Source organism: Carlito syrichta, unplaced genomic scaffold (assembly GCF_000164805.1).
Source record: "Carlito syrichta isolate Samal-C Ts95f unplaced genomic scaffold, Tarsius_syrichta-2.0.1 Scaffold313449, whole genome shotgun sequence".
Taxonomy (NCBI): domain Eukaryota; kingdom Metazoa; phylum Chordata; class Mammalia; order Primates; family Tarsiidae; genus Carlito; species Carlito syrichta.
The window spans coordinates 756,189-774,973 of NW_007257545.1; the positions used below are offsets into that span (position 1 = coordinate 756,189).

The following is an 18,785-nucleotide window of genomic DNA, read 5'->3' on the forward strand; positions in this document are numbered from 1 at the left end:
GCACTCCAGTCTGGGCAACAGAGTGAGACTCCAACTCAAAAAAAAAAAAAAAAAAATCCACCTGTTATCAAATAGCTGAATTTTTTTTTTTGAGTTGGAATCTCACTGTGTTGCCCACCCTGGAGTGCAGTGGTCACAGCAACCTCGACCTGTTGGGCTCAGACAATCCTTCCACCTCAGCCTTCCAAGTAGCTGGAACTAAGGCGAACGCTCGGCTAATTTTTTGATTCACTGTAGAGACAAGGTCTCACCAAGTTGCCCAGGCTGGTCTCAAACCCCTGGACTCAGGCAGTCCTCTCGCCTGGGCCTCTCAAAGTGCTGGGATTACAGGCTTGAGCCACCACACCCAGCAAATAACTGAATATTTTAAATTTTGTTTTCTTTTTATATATATTTTAATTTTTTGTAGAGATGAGGTTTTGCTATGTTTCCCAGGCTGGTCTCAAACTCCTAGACTCAAACAATCCTCCTATCTTGGCCTCCCAAAGTACTAGGAATTAGGTAGGCATGAGTCACTGCACCTAGCTACGTATAATTTTTTTTTTTTTGAGTTGGAGTCTCACTCTGTTGCCCAGGCTGGAGTGCAATGGCACACTCATGACCACCACAGCCTCGGCCTGCTGGACTCAAGTGATCCTTCTGCCTCAGCCTTCCAAGTAGTGGAACTATAGGCACATGGTACTATGCCTGGCTAATTTTTTGATTTATTGTAGAGACGAGGTCTTGCCAAGTTGCCCAGGCTGGTCTCGAACCCCTGGGCTCAGGCAATCCTCTCACCTTGGCCTCCCAAAGTGCTGGAATTATCGGTTTGAGCCTCTGCGTGCGGCCTAATTTTTAAAATTAAATACAGGAGAGGGAAGCCAAATGATCAATAAACATGAAAAGACACTTAATATCTCTAATAGAGATCATAAAATAATAAAACTTGTAATAATAATTCAAAATTGAAATTTAATAATAAAAATTCAAAATAAAGTAACAGAAATAACACTTTCACCATTAGATTGATAGAAAAAATTGTTTTTTCTTAAAAAAATAGAGATGAGGTCTTCTTACAATGATGTGGATGCTAATGTTGAACTTTTGGCCTTAAGCAATCCTCCCAACTCGGCCTCCCAGAGTGCTGAGATTACAGGTTTGAGCCACCATGCCCAGCTGGAAACTGAGTATTTTTATTCTTGCAAATTATTCACTATTGGCCTTAAACGAGTAATTCATTGAAAAACAAGGCATGCCTTATCTTTAACTAGAAACTATTTTACCTGATGCATTTTGTTTACTAAAGATACAATTTTTATTATTCAGGTAGATAAGATTGTTTGTATTTCCCCTGAACAGAAGGATAAAATTATTTAGAATTGAGAAATGGAGCTATTCTAATGCTGTATATTTTTAATCTGTACATATGTGTAACCATGATTAGGGAAATAACATAGTTTGCAGAGTGAGCTGCCAAACCTAAGAAGTCAAAAAGCAAAAGATTGTAAGATGACATTTCACTTAGTTGAAGAATAAAAAGAAATAAGGCACTGGTTTAGGAGACATACTCGGTTGAATTCCAGCTCCATTGTTCACCTGTGTGGTCCTGGTCCACAGCCCTTTACCTCTGTGGACCTCAGCTCCCTCATCTGTAAAATGGGGATGATCATTATAATACCTACCTTGCATAGTTGTTGGGAGGTCTAAATGAGGCTGGAATCCACTGTGCCTGCAGTTAACCACTGACACCCAGTTGCCCCTGGATCTGTGGTCTTAATTTAACCCCCGACCACCCATCTCACATTGATACCTCCAACTAGGTTTCAATTTCTGTTTTTTGTTTGTTTTGAGTTGAGTCTTACTCTGTTGTCCAGGCTGGAGTGCAGTGGCAGGATCACGGCTCACTGCTACCTCAAATTCCTGGGATCAAGCAATCTTCCTGCCTCAGCCTTATGAGAGGCTGGTACTGCCACATCTGGCTAATTTAAAAAATTCTTTTGGCCGGGCTCAGTGGCTCCAGCCTGTAATTCCAGCACTTTGGGAGGCCAAGGTGAGTGGATTGCCTAAACCTGTGGGTTTGAGACCAGCCCGAGCAACTTGACGAGACCTCGGCTCTACAATAAATAAAAAAAATTAGCCAGACGTGGCAGTATGTGCCTGTAGTTCCGGCTACTTGGAAGGCTGTGGCAGAAAGATTGCCGGAACCCAGCAGGTCGACGCTGGGGGGTTGTGAGTGTTCCACTGCAACTCCAGCCTGGGCGACAGAGTGAGACTCTAACTCAAAAAAAAAAAAAAAAATTCTTCTGTAGAGATGAGGTCTCGTGTTGCCCAGGCTGCTTAAACTTCTGGCCTCAAGCAATTCTCCTGTCTCAGCCTCCCAAAGTGCTAGGATAACGGGCATGAGCCACCATGCCCCGCAGCTTGTTTTTGTTTAACATGTCAGCTCCTGACTACACAGTATATTCACCTGAAGCCTTCTCTGTCTTGTTGCTGTTCACCCCACCCCATTTCTTCTTATCACTGCCTAGCGTCCTGCTCCCATTGCAGGCCAGTACCATTTGATTTCCACTCTAGTTCCAATGGGAAAAGTCCCAACCTACCCACCGGTATGACCTTGTACCTCCAGCCAGAGGTTACTGTGCCCTTTGTGCCATCTGCAGTGGGCTGCTGGTGGCTGGGTTCCCACTTGGTCATGCCACCTTTGCTTTCCCATTGGCCCCAGAGGACCTTGTGGATAACTAAAATACTGTATTCTCACTGTGACATTTGCCTTCCCCAAAAGGATGACTGGAAATGGAGATGTTTCCTCATACTATCAGAATTTTTGGCATTGTGACAAAAATTTTTGGCATTGGATACACCCTATCTGTTGACCCAGGGTCAAGTCATCTGTGCTGGCCATAAACTCCAGGGCAGCTTATCTAACCTGTGGCTTTTGCCCTGATGTTCTGCTCTAGGTGACAGTTATTTATGCATCTGACACATCTCCCTGATTTGACTGTAAAGTCCAGGAGGGATTATCTGTTACTCATTTCGATTCTAGATTCCTAAGTGTGTCACGGGATGACTAAAATGCTACCTGTCCCCACCCACAAGTAAGAGCCTGGGATCCACAAATACCAAAGGAAATAACTGCTTGCTCTGCTGTATCTGGTCCAACATCTCCTAGAAGTTCTAAAATCTGAAAAGAAAATGGTAGCCGGGCTCGGTGGCTCAGCCTGTAATCCCGCGCCTTTGGGAGGCTGAGGTGAGTGGATTGCCTGAGCCCCCGGCTTTGAGACCTGCCTGGGCAACTTGGCGAGACCTCATCTCTACAGTAAATCAAAAATCAGCCAGTCGTGGTAGGGTACGCCTGTAATTCCGGCTACTCGGAAGGCTGAGGCAGAAGGATCGCCAGAGCCCAGTGGGTCGAGGCTGCGGTGGCCAGGAGCGGCCACTGCACTCCAGTCTGGGCGATGGAGTGACACTCCAACTCAAAAAAAAAAAAGCAGATGGTATCTTAGAAGAAAAGGGAGTGCAGTAAGTATGATTCCTTTTTTTGGGATAGGGGACAAAACCCCAGCTCCAACTGGCTAAAGAAAGGAAAAGACCTGAACAGACCAGGGCTAGTGCAGGCATGGCTGGACCCAGGCATGATGTGTATTCATCAGTCTGGCTCTCCTCATGGCTCTGTTTTCCTCCAAGGGGCTTCCTTCTCTTCAGGGCCATCCCCCCCGCAGTGATGAACATGGCTGCCAGCGGTCCCAGGTCTATATTCTCACCCTCAGCTACACCACGGAAAAGTTGCTTCTCCCAAAAGTCTCCAGGAAAATTCCAAGGTTGGTCTGACTTGGATTCCATGTCTAGCCCTGACGTACGTCCTGGAGATGAAATGTCCGATGGCTGGACTTGAGTCAGATGTCCCCTTTGAAGAGGTGGGGAGGATGTGGCTGGAGAGCTGGACAACGGCGGGGGAAGGAGTCTGCTCCACCCAAATCATGTGACTCCTGGGCAGAAGAGCGGTGGCTTCCCCAAGGAAAGTCAAGACACCATCACCTAAGGAATAAGGGAGTAGATCTCAAGCAGATATTTGTGCCAGGTCCATCATTCACAGGAAAGAGCATGAGAGAGAGAGAGAGAGAGAGCGAGAGAGAGAGAGAGAGAGAGAAAGAGAGAGAGAGAGAGAGAAGAGAGAGAGAGAAGAGAGAGAGAACAAGACAGACTGTTAGGAGGCCAACTACTGACACAGAGAAAAAAGAGACTTTTGTGATTTTAAGAAGAAAAGTGACTTTGGAATGATCAAGATAGCAGTTATTACACCAATGTTCACAACAGCATTATTCACAGCAATCAAAAGGTAGAAACAACCCAATTGTCCATCAGCAGATAAATGGATAAACAAAATGTGATCTATATGAACACTGCAATATTATTCAGCAAGGAAATCCCAACACACACTACAACATGGATGACCCTTGAGACTATTACGCTAAGTGAAATAAGTCACATTCAGAAGCACAAATATTGTAGGGTACTCTTTACGATATTTGAGGTACTTAGAGTAGTCAAATTTATGGAGACTGAAAGTAGAAGGGTAGGCAAGGAGGAATGGGAGGTTATTGTTTAATGGGTACAGAGTTTCAGTTGGGGAAGGTGATAAAGTTCTTGAGATGGATGGTGGTGACAGGTGCCTGACAATGCAAATGTAGTCAATGCCACTGAACCACACACTTAAAAACGGTTGAAATGTTAAATTTTATAGTATGTCTATTTTACCACATTGAAAAATTAAATTTTTTTTTTTGAGTTGGAGTCTCACTCTGTTTTCCAGGCTGGGGTGAGAGAACCGCTTGAGTCCAGGTGTTCGAGAGCAGCCTGGGCAACATAGTAAGACTTCATCTCTACCAAAAAAACCACCCAAAATTTCAGCTGGGCATGGTGATATGTGCCTGTAGTCCCAGCTACTCAGGAGGCTGAGGTAGGAGGATTGCTTGAACTCAGGAAGTTGAGGCTGCAGTGAGCCATGATCATGTCACTGCATTCCAGCCTAGGCAACAGAATGAGATCCTGTTTCAAAAAAATTAATTTAATTTAAGTAAAATAAGTTTGCTCAGAAATTATTGCTGACTGGGCAATAGGGTCAGAACATCTTCAGTTGCTTTACTGATATATTCAGAAAATTTGTATTGATCCTTTCTGTTTGGAAAGCATTGCATTCAGCAAGGTCGGAGGTAAGTGAATTGTCAAGGAGTCATGGGACAAAATGGCTTCCTTCCTCTTGGTCCGATTGTAATTGCTCCTTTTAAAAATGTAATTTTCCGACTGGGCATGACTAGCCCATGCCTATCATCACAGCACTTTGGGAGGCTGAGGTAAGAGGACTGCCTGAGCCTGCGTGTTCAAGACCAGCCTGGACAACTTGATGAGACCTCATCTCTACAATAAATAAAAAATTTAGCCGGGCATGGTGGCGTGTGCCTGTAGTTCCAGCTACTTGGAAGACTGAGGCAGAAGAATCGCCTGAGCCCGGAAGGTTGAGGCTGCGGTGGCCATGAGCAAACAGTAAGATCATCATCTTCCAAATGCCACATCACAGCCCCGAATGCTGGGGTCTGTGCAGGGGACTCAGTGTTGTCTCAGGGACTTGATCATCACCACGTGGATGTCAGATGTCCCTGAATAGCCCATATCCTCTTTGGCTCTCAACAAATTGTGTCCCCCAGAGGACATCAGGCAATATCTAGAGACACTTTTGGGTGTTATATCTGGGGAGTAAGGAGTGTGGTTGAAGGGACTGGAAGGAGCTACATAGACAGAAGCTACAGAATAAAACATACTATGATGCTTAGGGCAGACCCCCGACAGCAAAGGGTTATCCAGTCCTTAACATCGCAGGTGCCAAGGATGAGCCAGCCTGGGAAGTCCTTTCCCACGTCCAAGGGCCTAAACCTGCAGACACACACGGCCTCACCTATATCTTCCTAGTTCCCTTCCTGGTCTTTGTTAATTTTTGAGAATCACAAGAAGTTTACAGCATAAAAACACACTTCTAAAATTAACTTCTTACTCAATATCCTTTAAAGCAAAGGGCCACACAATAAATTGGCCTGGGATTTAATTCAGTCCTGGAAGGAAGAGGAGGGGTACTGAGATACAGCTATATTACAAAGACCAGCACCCTCTTCCTCTCAGCAGTCCCCTCTGAACCATCCTGCCCTAAACAGAAGGATGTTGCCCAGTCAGGTGTGACACAAAGAACGGCCTTTATGGAGGCTGGAGATGGGGCTGGAGGTAGGGAAGGGGAACACATGTTGTTTGGAAAAGTATATCTAATATGATCCAACAGTTTTATTCTGAAAAATGAACACATTGGCATCTTTATGTTTCTCGAAAAGTGGTATCACTTAAAGAATGTTTCAGTTTGACACTTTTTATCTGAGTTAAAACTTAAATTTCCCACTTGATCAACCAAAATTCTCTTTTAAAACAAAGACAGAAAAATGAAAACAGGCCTAGGTGTAGTGGCTCACACCTGTAATCCAAACACTTTGGGAGGCAGAGGCAGAAGGATCACTTGAGTTCAGTATTTCGAGACCAGCCTGGGCAACATAGCGAGACCTCATCTCTACAATAAATTAAAAAATTAGCCTGGCATGGTATTGCGCCTGTAGTCCTAGGTATATATACGTGTGTGTGTGTGTGTGTGTGTGTGTGTGTGTGTGTGTGTGTGTGTGTATGAAATAAAGAAAAATAAAAACAAAAGCAAAGAAGTGCAATTATTCACTTATTTGTCTCCTGCTTTTAAATGTTTTGCATCCAGCCAACTTCTGGGTGGATGAGTCAGGCTCAGCAATTTTTAGCCTCACCAAAGAGTTCAAGTAGATATTTTACCTCATCCAGTCTAAAAACAAGTCTGAATGTTTTTCTCTAAGTTCTTCATATAATATGTAGGTCCTTATTCCACTTTTTTTAAGTCTTAAAATTTAACTTTTAATTAAAAAAAAAGTATTAGCTTTTCCTTATCCCTGGGCTCACCATCCAGTCTTTTCCTCCATTACTGGGGACACACATTGCTCTGAGTTTTGGAGGAAAGCACATTTTTCTTTTTTGAGTCTATGTCTCACTCTGTTGCCCAGGCTGGAGGGCAGTAGCACGCTCACGAGCACTGTAGCCTTGACCTGGTGGGCTCAGATGATCCTTCCACCTCAGCCATCCAAGTAACTGAAACTACAGGCATGCACCACCATGCCTGGCTAATTTTTTTTTAATTGTAGAAATTAGGTCTTATCAAATTGCCCAGGCTGGTCGCAAACCCCTGGGCTCAGGCAGTACTCTAGCCTCCACTTCCCAAAGTGCTGGGATTGCAGGCATGAGCCACCACATTCAGTGAGGAAAGCATATTTTTCTAATTAGCCTAGACTATTTGTTTTCTAAGAAAGTTAGAAATTCTGGAAAAGGAGAATAAAATAAATTTGGAGAAGATTCTTAATTAAGGTCAAATTCTGTTCCCAAACTCTGTATAGGGCAGTATTTTCACAAGTGAAAAGGAATCAAACGAGTCTGTCTATTGCTGGTTTCTATTTTTATGTAGTTTGTCTCTTGTAGAGATTTTACTTGTTAAAAGCATTGTCTTTGGAGTTAGTAGATATTCACACTCTAATTATATGCAACCTTTAGTCAGTGGTCAGGTCTTTCAATTTTGGTTTTCTGTCTGCAAAATGGAAACAAATCTGCAACATGGGAATAAATAGGACAATGTTTGTTCAATGCTCAGTGCAAGGTCTGGGCTGAGACTTATTGGTCTTATGCTGTTAATCTTTATTGTTATTGATAGCAATTTCAATTGCTGGGCTAATAAAGTGCATAGTAAAAGACTTCTAATTTTTTTTTTTTTTTCCAAAGATGAGGTCTTACTTTGGGAGGCTGAGGTGGGAGGATCACTTGAAACCAGGAGTTCAAGATCAGCCTGGGAAACATAGCGAGATAGTCTCTATTTTTGAAGAAAAAATTATGGCTGGGTGCAGTGGCTCACACCTGTAATCTCAGATTTGGAGAGGCTGAGGTAGGAGGAGTTTGAGCCCAGGAGTTTGAAATCAGACTGGGCAAAATAGTGAGATCCCATTTGAGCCCAGGAGTTTGAGATCAGACTGGGCAAAATAGTGAGATCCCATTTGAGCCCAGGAGTTTGAGATCAGACTGGGTAAAATAGTGAGATCCCATTTCTACCAAAGGGGGGGAAAAATCACCTGGGTATGGTCCCAGCTACTCAGGAGGTTGATGTGGGAGGATCATTTGAGCCCAGGAGGTGGAGGCTACAGTGAACAATGATTGTACCACCACACTCCAGCCTCAGCAGCAGAGCGAGAATTGAAAGAAAGAATATTTCTATCAATCTACTGGTGAAAATGCTATTTCTTTAACTTAATATTTAATTTTTTATTATTGAATTTTAATTTTTGACTTATTGTCATGAATTTTATTACCTCTATTAGAGTGATTAAGTGTCTTCATGTTTATTGATCATTTGAATTTCCTTTTCTGTATACCTATTTAATTTGGGTTGTAAATAAAAGGATAAAATAGAAAGAAAAAAGAAGACATGGAAACATTCTTAAAACATTTTTTTGAGTCAGGGCCTCTCTCTGTCACCTAAACTGAAGTGCAGTGGCACAATCATGGCTCATCACAGCCTCATCTTCCTGGGCTCAGTGATCCTTCCACCTCAGCCTCCCGAGTAAGTTGGGATTATAGGTGCATGCCACCACACCAGGCTAATTTTTTGATATTTTTTTTTTGGTAGAGATGAGATCTCACTATGTTGCCCTGGCTGATCTAAAACTCCTGGATTCAAGCTATCCTTCTGCCTTGCCTCTCAAAATGCTGGGATTATAGGTATGAGCCACTGTGCACTGCACTCTGATTATTCATATAAAATATGTTTATAGTTCCAAGTTCCCAGCAGATTCTCAGTAAATCGTGGCCATTTTTATTGTTCAGAACATGCAGATGGCAGGAAGTTGGACCCTTGTTGATGAGACTGAGGGGACTGGCTCCTCAGTTCAAGGACTTTCTGGCTATAAAGAGTTCTGAAATAGCCAACATATCTGGTTACTCGTGACTCAAAAGACACTTAACACTTTGACCTTGACACTGCAGGGAAGAAAAGAAGGCACTGGTGACTTTTCTGAGGAAGGATGCTGTTCAGGTTCAAACAAATGCTGCAGTTGAAGAGACAGAAAGTAACAACTAGACTTGGAGTCCGCACACCACATGCCCAGAGCGCTCCCCGCCACTCCCAGCTGTAGACTCTCACCCCTCGCTTGTCTCCAGCCCTACAGAGACAGAGCCGTGCACTGAGTCCCTGACTGCTGTTTTCCAGAAGTATGCTGGAAAGGAAGGTTTCAGCCACACTTTCTCCAAGATAGAGTTCTTAAGCTTTCATGAATACAGAGCTGGCTGCCTTCACAAAGAACCAGAAGGACTCTGGTGTCCTTGACCACATGATGAAGAAACTGGATTTCAACAGTGATGGGCAGCTAGATTTCCAAGAATTTCTTTTCTTTTTTTTTTTTGAGTTGGAGTCTTACTCTGTCACCCAGACTGGAGTGCAGTGGCACGCTCCCGGCCACTGCAGCCTTGCCCTGCTGGGCTCCGGCGATCCTTCCGCCTCAGCCTTCCAAGTAGCTGGAACTACAGGTGCACACTACCATGTCTGGCTAATTTTTTTGATTTATTGTAGAGATGAGGTCTCGCCAAATTGCCCAGGCGGGTCTCGAACCCACGGGCTCGGGCAATTCACTCACCTCGGTCTCCCAAAGCTCGGGATTACAGGCTGAGCCACTGAGCCTGGCCCCAAGAATTTCTTTCTTTCTTTCTTTTTTTTAGTTGGATTCTCATTCTGTCACCCAGGCTGGAGTGCAGTGGCATGCTCACAGCCACCCCAGACTCGACCTGCTGGGCCCCAGTGATCCTTCCGCCTCAGCCATCCAAGTAGCTGGAACTACAGGTGCGTGCTACCACATCCAACGTATTTTTTTATTTATTGTATAGATGAGGCCTCACCAAGTTGCCCAGGCTGGTCTCAAACCCCTGAGCTCAGGCAGTCTTCTCGCCTCGGCCTCCCAAAGTGCTGGGATTACAGGCTTGAGCCACTGTACCCACCTCCCCATGCAAACCCTGCCTGCAGGTAGTAATAAAACAATATCACTTTTTTAAAACATAAGAAAAAAAATCCCCAAACAAAAAGCTAGACTCATTTCCAATGGCTCTGTTTCCCTGGGTTCCAAGTGATCATACACTGAAAATATTTGCAGAGCTGTTTAGATAAAAGCAAAGCCACAGCTTCCGAAGAGAATGAAAGGTTCTGCTTCATGTTTCTGTGGTTCACAGAGCGCCAATGTCAGGATCAGCCTGAATTGTCAAGCCTCGGCATCGTAAATGATGGTCAGCTTCCCAAAGGAATTATTGAACTGAAATAGTTTCTGGAGTATTGGGGATGGTGTATCTGCAAGAAATGTTCTCTTGCAAGTACTTAGGAATACCCAATAGTTCTGTTTATTAAGGAGTTAGATCTAAAAACTTAATAAGTGATTGTGTTCTAACAACTGAGTAGTCATTTGAAAAGAAAAATACATGTACATTAAAAAAAATACACATACATTGGATCAGTCTGAACAACATAGCAAGACCTTGTCTTTCTCTAAAATAAATAAAAATATTAGCTGGGCATGGTGGTGCACACATGTAGTCCCAGCTACTAGGAGGCTGAGGGGGAGGGATCACCTGAGCCCAGAAAGTTGAGGCTATGGTGAGCCGTGATCATGTCACTGCCCTCTAGCCTGAGTGATAGAATGAAACCCTGATTCAAAGAAAGCAGAACACACACACATACATTGTACATAAATAAAATAATACACATACATTGAAAATAACACACATATACACTGAATAATTCACATACTTTATAAATACACATTTTATTTGTATAGTATTTCTTTTTCTTTTTTTGAGTTGGAGTCTCATTCTGACACCCAGGCTGGCAGGCAGTGGCATGCTTCCAGCCACTGCAACCTCAACCTGCTGGGCTCAGGCAATCCTTCTTCCTCAGTCTTCCAAGTAGCTGGAACTACAGGCATGCACCATCATGACCCGCTAGTTTTTGATTTATTGTAGAGATTCGGTCTCACCAAGTTGTCCAGGCTGGTCTTCATCCTGCGGGCTTAGGCAATCCTCTCACTTCGGCCTCCCTAAGTGCTGGGATTATAGGCATGAGCCACTGTGCCCGGCCTTGTATTTCATTCTTGAATAACTATAGATAACAGTTTGAGTTCTTAAGTAACTGTCATCCTGATGTACTACAGTTACTTACTATGGGGACACCATGCAGTTTCTCAAACCTTGGAATCAGATTGGATATTACCACCCTTACTGCGCTTGTATCTTATCATGGCAACTGCTGTAAAACCAACTTCATAAAGATATGATGTCAGCTGGGCTCGGTGGCTCAGCTTGTAGTCCCGCGCCTTTGGGAGGCTGAGGTGAATGGATTGCCTGAGCCCGTGGGTTCGAGACCCGCCTGGGCAGCGAGACCTCATCTCTACAATAAAACAAAAAATCAGCCAGGAGTGGTAGCGCATGCCTGTAATTCCAGCTACTCGGAAGGCTGAGGCAGAAGGATCGCTGGAGCCCAGCAGGCGAGGCTGTGGTGGCCGGGAGCGGCCACTGCACTCTAGTCTGGGCGACCGAGTGAGACTCCAACTCCAAAAAAAAAAAAAGATATGATGTCACTGAAAAGAAAATAGGGCTACCTAATATAAAAACGGTGAACTGTTTTGAGCTAGTAGTTTGCATGGTGTTTGACAGATAGTCAGCATTGCTGTGTTTCCCTCAAAAATTTAAAGTATCCATAGCCCCTTTGCAAGTTCACGGTGGCTCCCTGGGGGTGTCCTGACATACAATCTGGAAACTACAAGATAATTTACTAAGAAGTCTGAAGTAGGCTCAGGGTCGGTTTGGTAGCTTGGATAAGTTGTATCATGGTTTCTAGATGGCTGCCACAGCATTGCAGGCTGACACAACAGTGTAGCCATCAATGCAAGAAAGGAGAGCAGGGTGACCTGCTTATTTATTTATTTTTTTGAGTCAGGGTCTTACTCTGTCACCCAGGCTGGAGTGCAGTGGCATGATCATGGCTCACCTCAACCTTCTGGGCTCAGGCGATGCTTCCCCCTTAGCCTCCTGAGTAGCTAGGACTACATGTGTGCATCACCATGCCCAGCTAATATTTAGATTTTTTTTTTTGTAGAGACAAGGTCTTGCTATGTTGCCTAGACTGATCCAATGTATGTGTATTTTAAAAATTTTTTAATTTTTAATTTTTGAGTTGGAGTCTCACTCTGTTGCCCAGGCTGGAGTGCAGTGACACACTCACGGCCACCCCAGCATTGACCCTCTGGGTTCTGGTGATCCTTCTGCCTCAGCTTTCCAAGTAGCTGGAACTACAGGCATGTGCTACCTTGCCTGGCTAATTTTTTTTTATTGTAGAGATGAGGTCTTACCAAGTTGCTCAGGCTGATCTCGAACCTGCAGGCTCAGGCAATCCACTCCTCCCAATGTGCTGGGATTAGTGAGCCACCGAGCCCGGCCTATTTTTTTTAATGTACATGTATTTTTCTTTTCAAATGATTACTCAGCCATTTGAAAATAATTGTGCCATTGCACTCTAGCCTCAACCTCCTGGGCTCAGGCAATCCTCCCACTTCAGCCTTCTGAGTAACTGGGACTAGAGGCATGTGCCACCATACCTGGCTAATTTTTTTGTTTTTTGTTTTGGTGTGTGTTTTTTTAGAGACAAGTTCTTTCTATGTTGCCCAGGCTGGTCTTGAATTTCTGGGCTCAAGCAATCCTCCTGCCTCAACCTCCCAAAGTGCTGGGATTACAGGTGAGAGCCACCTCATCTGGCCTGTGAACTGCTTTTATACTTCATCTGGACCTGGTAGCAGATGGCAGACAAGTGCCTGGAGATGCAGAGACATCTTGAACGGCTGCCATCAAAATGGGAATACAAATTAGAGGTTTTGGTCATGTCAATAAAACTAGAGATTGGAAGACTGGGAAGTTTATCCACCAAAGCATTGCTTAGGAAAAACTATCTCCTTAGTCCACTGGGTTTTCTAGTGGTTTTGGAGACCAGCACATTGTGCATGAGGATATCAGGCAATGCAAAAATTCTCATGTAGTGGCAATATGTTGTTTTGACCGAATGACATTCAGATTTTCCTTGGAAGCCACTAGTTTTGGAGTTTTGAAATCTGACCTTGCCTCTATGGAGGGAGGGCCGTGTCTAGGGGACTAACGTAATTGACCCAACTGGATGGACAACTGGTCTGAGATTCGAATGAGCAGTATAAGTTGGCCAAGAGGGTAAACAGGACTCCAAATAGAGGGAATGGCTTGGACAAGGAAGGGTGAGGACATGTGGCTCATCTGATAAATTGTGTAGGGTTTATGTGGCAACAGATGAATCAGGGACTAGGACTTAAGGCCTGTGTAACTAGCTAAGAGAGTTTGGTTTTGCTCTGAAACCATGGGAGATGCTGAAAGGTCTTAGTTCAGAAGAGTACTCCGTTAGAACAACAATCTGGGCTGGGTGTGGTGGGTCACCCTTATAATCCCAGCACTTTGGGAAGACAAGGTGGGAGGATCGCTGGAGCCCAGGACTTCCAGACCAGCCTAGACAACATCCAGTCTATATAGACAACAAAATTTTATTATTTAAAAAAAAAAAAAAAGAACCATAGTCTGGGGAACAACAATAGCTACTAGGTAGCAGAAGTTGCTCAGTATTTCAAAAATGCCTTTCTTTTTCCTCCTGAGAACACAGGTTTGATTTCCCAGACTCCTTTGCAGTCATGTGGCTGAGTCCTAGTCCACTGAATATAGATCATTACCATCTCTAGGCCCAGCCGATAATAACCTCCCACATAGTCTCTCTTTCCCCATTTGCTGGAGAACATACAAGGACCTAGATGGGGAGCTCCAAGATGGAATCAGCCTGGATCCCTGAGTCACCAATTGGAGACAAGTCTGCTATGGAGCAATGAGTCAATTTGTTATGTGAAGGCATTTAAATGTTGAGATTAGCCAGGCATGGTGGCTCATGCCTGTAATCCCAGTACATTGAGAGGTGGAGAAGAGAGGATAACCTGAGATCGGGAGTTTGAGACCAGCCTGAGGAACATGGTGAGAACTCGTCTCCACAATAAATTAAAAAATTAGCCAGGCGTGGTGGCGCACGCCTGTGATTCCAGCTGCTTGGAAGGCTGAGGTGGAAGGATCACCTGAGCCCAGCAGATCGAGGCTGCAGTGGCTGTGAGTGTGCCCCTGCACTCCAGCCTGGGTGACAGAGTGAGACTCCAACTCAAAAACAACAACAACAAAAAAGAATCAGCCTAAGCGTGCATCAAGAGATGAATAGATAAAGAAAATGTGGTCTGTATACACAATAGAATACTATTCAGCCTTAAAAAAAAAGAGAAAAAAACCACCACCAACAACAAAAATGTTGAGGTTATTCATTACAGCAGTTAGCCTATTAGGGGAGACCTCAAAACAACCAGAATTTACTTATAAAAAAGTTGTGTATTTATTCTTACCTGTTTAGCCTTCAGTCGCCTTCAAAGTACTCTTTGTTTGATGCAGTGCACCTATCGAGACACTTTTTCCACTGCTCAAAACAGTTTTTGAACTTGTCAGTTTTGATGCCTTTTAGTTCTGCCATTTTTTGTTTCACCTCTTTCACATTGGCAAAACGTTTCCCTCTGAAGACTTTTTTCATCTGGGGAAACAAAAATAGTTGCTCAGGGTGAGATCAGGTGGATAGGAAGGGTGGGGCATGGGAGTTGTGCTGTTGATGGCCCAAAACTGCTGAATGTTGAGTGTGGCGGAGGCAGGTGCATTGTCATGGTGGAAGAGCCAGTCACCTATTTGCCACAACTCATGACAGTTGTTCTGCAAACCGTGACGCAACCTTGTCAAAACTTCCGGATAAAAACTTTGACCTTTTGATCCAGAGGAACAGATTCCATGTGTACTACAAGGAGCCTGCCCTCCAAAAGACAATTCCGTTTTTTGGGGGGGGCTCCTTTCTCATACAGTGACTGCTCCTCATACTCTGAATACAAACCATAAGATGAGCTACTATTTATTGGGTACTTGCTCTGAATTGGGCACCTGTGCTAAGTGCATTGTCTCATTCCATTCATCCTGTGGGAATGGGTACCACCATGAGCTCCCTTTTATAGAAGGCTGAGAGAGCAGACAGCAGGGGAAGGACAGAGCAGTCTGATCCCCAAATCTGGACTCAAGTGCCAAACTGTGCCCTACTAGCTCCCGGTGTTAAAGGAATGAATGACAATTAGGTGAGGTAAGAAGACCAGATAAAGAGTTATTGCAGCAACACCAACAGGGAGTTCCAGCCTGTGAAAGAAAAGGAATAGGTTATTATGAGTATTAACTGAGAAGATGCATCGGAGATGTCTATTGCAAGGCCTAGCATCTGGCAGGTTTAATGAATGTTTGTTTGCTTTTTAGATGTAGGGTCTCACAGGCTGAAGTGCAATAGCACTGGATTGCAGTGGTGTGATCGTGGCTTACCATAGCTTTGAACTCCTGGACTCCAGCAACACTCCTGCCTCAGCCTATCAAACGGCTGGTACTACAGGTGCTATGCCTGGCAAATTTTTAAACATTTTGTGTAGAGATGAGGTCTCACTATGTTACCAGGTCTGGTCTCAAACTTCTGGGCCCAAGCAATCCTCCTGCTTTGGTCTCCCATAGTGCTGGGATTACAGGCCTGAGCCACCACAGGTCTGGCCTCCCAAAGCACAGGGATTATAGGTATCAGATACCGGGTCCTACCTAGTTGTTTTTTTTTTTTTTTTTCAAGGGACTAAGCAAGGACTGATAAAGGCCTGGGTGAAAACAAGAGAGGATTATTCTGGAAGCAGGACTTGAGCAAAGAATGAGGGGGCTGGGGATGTTGAGGGTTGGATGACTATCTTATGTTGCCATTTACAGGGACTCAGAAGGAAGGTCAAGGAAACATCCTGAACAATGGGCTGTGGAGGAAGGAGAGATGACTGGCAAGATACCCAAGATAACTGGCATAACGGCAGGTCCTAAGTCCTTCTGAGAGGTGCAGATGTCCCACAGGGAGGTTGTCTTCTTGGGCTCTGACTGTCAACAAACTGTCACCCCCTTGTTTGGATGTATCCACTTCTGTTCCGAAGCAGATACTTTTTATGTACACAGCCATGGTGAGTCCTTTAAGTTCCTTGGGCCTCCTTTTTATCATCTGGAGATGGGGTTAATACATCATAGGACTTAGAGGGTGGTTGTGAATACACGCAGTGTGCTTGGCACCATGTTGGAGATAGTGAGTGGTCAACAAGTGGTAGAAATGGTCGTTAAAATGCACTCATCTCTAATGTGACGACTTCTCTATCTTCATATCCGCACACTCGACAGTACCTGAGCACAGCAAGATCCTTCCTGTGTTGTTCACGGTTGCACTTCTAGTCAGTTCTTAGAATAATGACTGGTTCACTGGAGCTACTTAAACATCTGGTGAATGAATGAATGAGGAAGCTCATCTCACTTTTTTTCTTCCCTCCTTCCCTCCCTCCCTCCCTCTCTTCCTCCCTCTTACCCACCCGTCTGTCCATCCATCCATCCATCCATCCATCCATCCATCCATCCATCCATCCACTCATCCATTCACCTTAGAAAGGCAGTAGAGTGTAGTGGCTTAGCCCACAAGTTTTTTCCAATTGTGATAAAATACACATAACATAAAACTTGCCATTTTATTCATTTTTAAAAGTGTACAGATCAGTGACATTAACTAGTGACATTAAGTCATGCTACTATCTCTATCACCCATCTCCAAACTTTTTCAAACTCCCAAACAGAAAATCTGTATCCATTAATCATTCACTCCCATTCTCTCCTCCCCCCAGTCTCTGGAAACCACCATTCTCCTTTCTGTGTCTATGAATTTGACTGGTCTAGGTACTTCACATAAGTGGAATCATATACAGTGTTTGTCCTTTTGCGGCAGCCCACGAGTTTTGCGATCACATAAGCCGTGTACTCCTGGGAAACTCCACTTCCCCATCTGTACAATGGCTGTAATAATAGCACCTACTTCACAGGGCTGCAGTGAGGTTTAGATGAGAGAATACACACCAGGTATTATTAGCCCAGTGTCTGGCACTTGGAACGTGCTCATATTAGTCACACCTAAGTCACTATTCTCCAAGTGTGAATGCTGGTGTGTGCGCTATCTGGGCACTTTACACATATTCACTCATTTAAACTTCACCACAACCCTGTGGCCTTGGTACAGTCGCCATCATCCATGCTTAACAGATGAGAGGACCAAGGTGCAGGAGGCTAGGTCATGAACTCAAGGGTGACATGGCTGGTTTATGGCAGAGCTGGGACAGGAATCCAGGTAGCCTGTTTCCAAAGTCCACAGGTTTCACTACTGCACCACATTGCCTCATGCTAGTCTCTGCTGCCTCTCTCAGTGGGGACTGTCACCTCCAGCCTGGCCTCTGGGGCAGCTGTGGTAAGCGCAAGGAGATGTCTGGGGAATCATGGAAAAATAATTGAGGGTGTTTGCTGTTACTTACCGTGCAGAGTTCCAAGCCTCTCATGCCCACCTGCTTTCCTGGGCCCTCCACCCCCTACTGTGTGAGGCCTGGAGCATGCTCCCCAGGTGACCCAGTGCCTTTCCCTTACTGGCAGAAAACTCACAATTCTTACCTCCCCCTTCCCCGCCCCTGCCCTCATGAGATTAAAAAAAACCCTCCTCTTCTGAACCTCAGGGCCTCCGCCCACCCGGGCTTTATAGCTTTCCCTGTGCTCTGAGTGAGCCTCCTCGGCCCTTTAAAAGGGGCAGAGCCAGTAGCGGGATCGGCAGGTCCCGTCCAGGAGATAAGAGTGTCCAGCTCTGCAGGTGCACGCTTCCCAGCAGCTCAGGCCCGAAAAAGCAGGCGTTGGAATCCTTCCAACTTGATGTCTACAGAGGTGAGCCCACCTCCGGCATCTTCCTCTCCAGACTGGCAGAGCAAAGAGTGGCTGTGAATTAATTTGAGATTGGAGGCCGGGACCCTCCATCTGGGCCCGCCTCCCATCATGTCCACTGACCTTTCTCCCCAGCAGATAGCCATGTGTGAGCCTAAATTTGGTGATGGCAAGGAGCTGAGGGTGACTGACCAGAATCCTGCATCCTGGTACGAGCGGCTGGTGCAGCCCTGCCTGGTGGAACTGCTGGGGTCTGCCCTCTTCATTTTCATCGGGTGCCTGTCGGTCATTGAGAATGGGATGGACACTGGGCGGCTGCAGCCGGCCCTGGCCCACGGGCTGGCCCTGGGGCTCATCATTGCCACGTTGGGGAATATCAGGTAAGCCCAGCTGTGAGCATTCAGCCTGGTGCTACCTTGGGGCACAGAGGTTGGGGAGAGTGGGGGACAAAGTACTCATCAGGGACTCAGGATTCCAAGAAGGCTGTGGCTGACCGATGCGACCCAGGCTGCCTGGAGTCACCCTCTGACTCTGCAGCCTGTGAACTCTTGGTCCTAATTAGGCAAGCCACTCTCTAAACCCAAAGTTTCCCACCCATAACATGGGAATAGTCCCATATTTTTCTTTTTCTTTCTCTTTTTTTTTGAGTTGGAGTCTCACTCTGTCACCCAGACTGGAGTGTAGTGGCCGCTCCTGGCCACTGCAGCCTCGACCTGCTAGGCTCTGGCAATCCTTCC

General features: G+C 45.1%; 2 protein-coding genes across 2 annotated transcripts in view; one reads left to right on the plus strand and one right to left on the minus strand.

Annotated features, from left to right (window-relative positions):
• Positions 1 to 8,918: 8,918 nt before the first annotated feature.
• The window catches only part of ZKSCAN2 (zinc finger with KRAB and SCAN domains 2), a 51,254-nt gene continuing 41,387 nt past the window's right edge, over positions 8,919 to 18,785 (minus strand). Inside the window, exon 8 of the mRNA XM_008070496.2 lies at positions 8,919 to 9,108. The gene's annotated coding sequence lies outside the window, so the exon portion shown is untranslated. The remainder of the gene's footprint in view (positions 9,109 to 18,785) is intronic.
• The window catches only part of AQP8 (aquaporin 8), a 9,409-nt gene continuing 8,813 nt past the window's right edge, over positions 18,190 to 18,785 (plus strand). Inside the window, exon 1 of the mRNA XM_008070495.1 lies at positions 18,190 to 18,428. Within this exon, the coding sequence (XP_008068686.1) occupies positions 18,193 to 18,428 (236 nt within the window). The 5' untranslated portion in view covers positions 18,190 to 18,192. The remainder of the gene's footprint in view (positions 18,429 to 18,785) is intronic.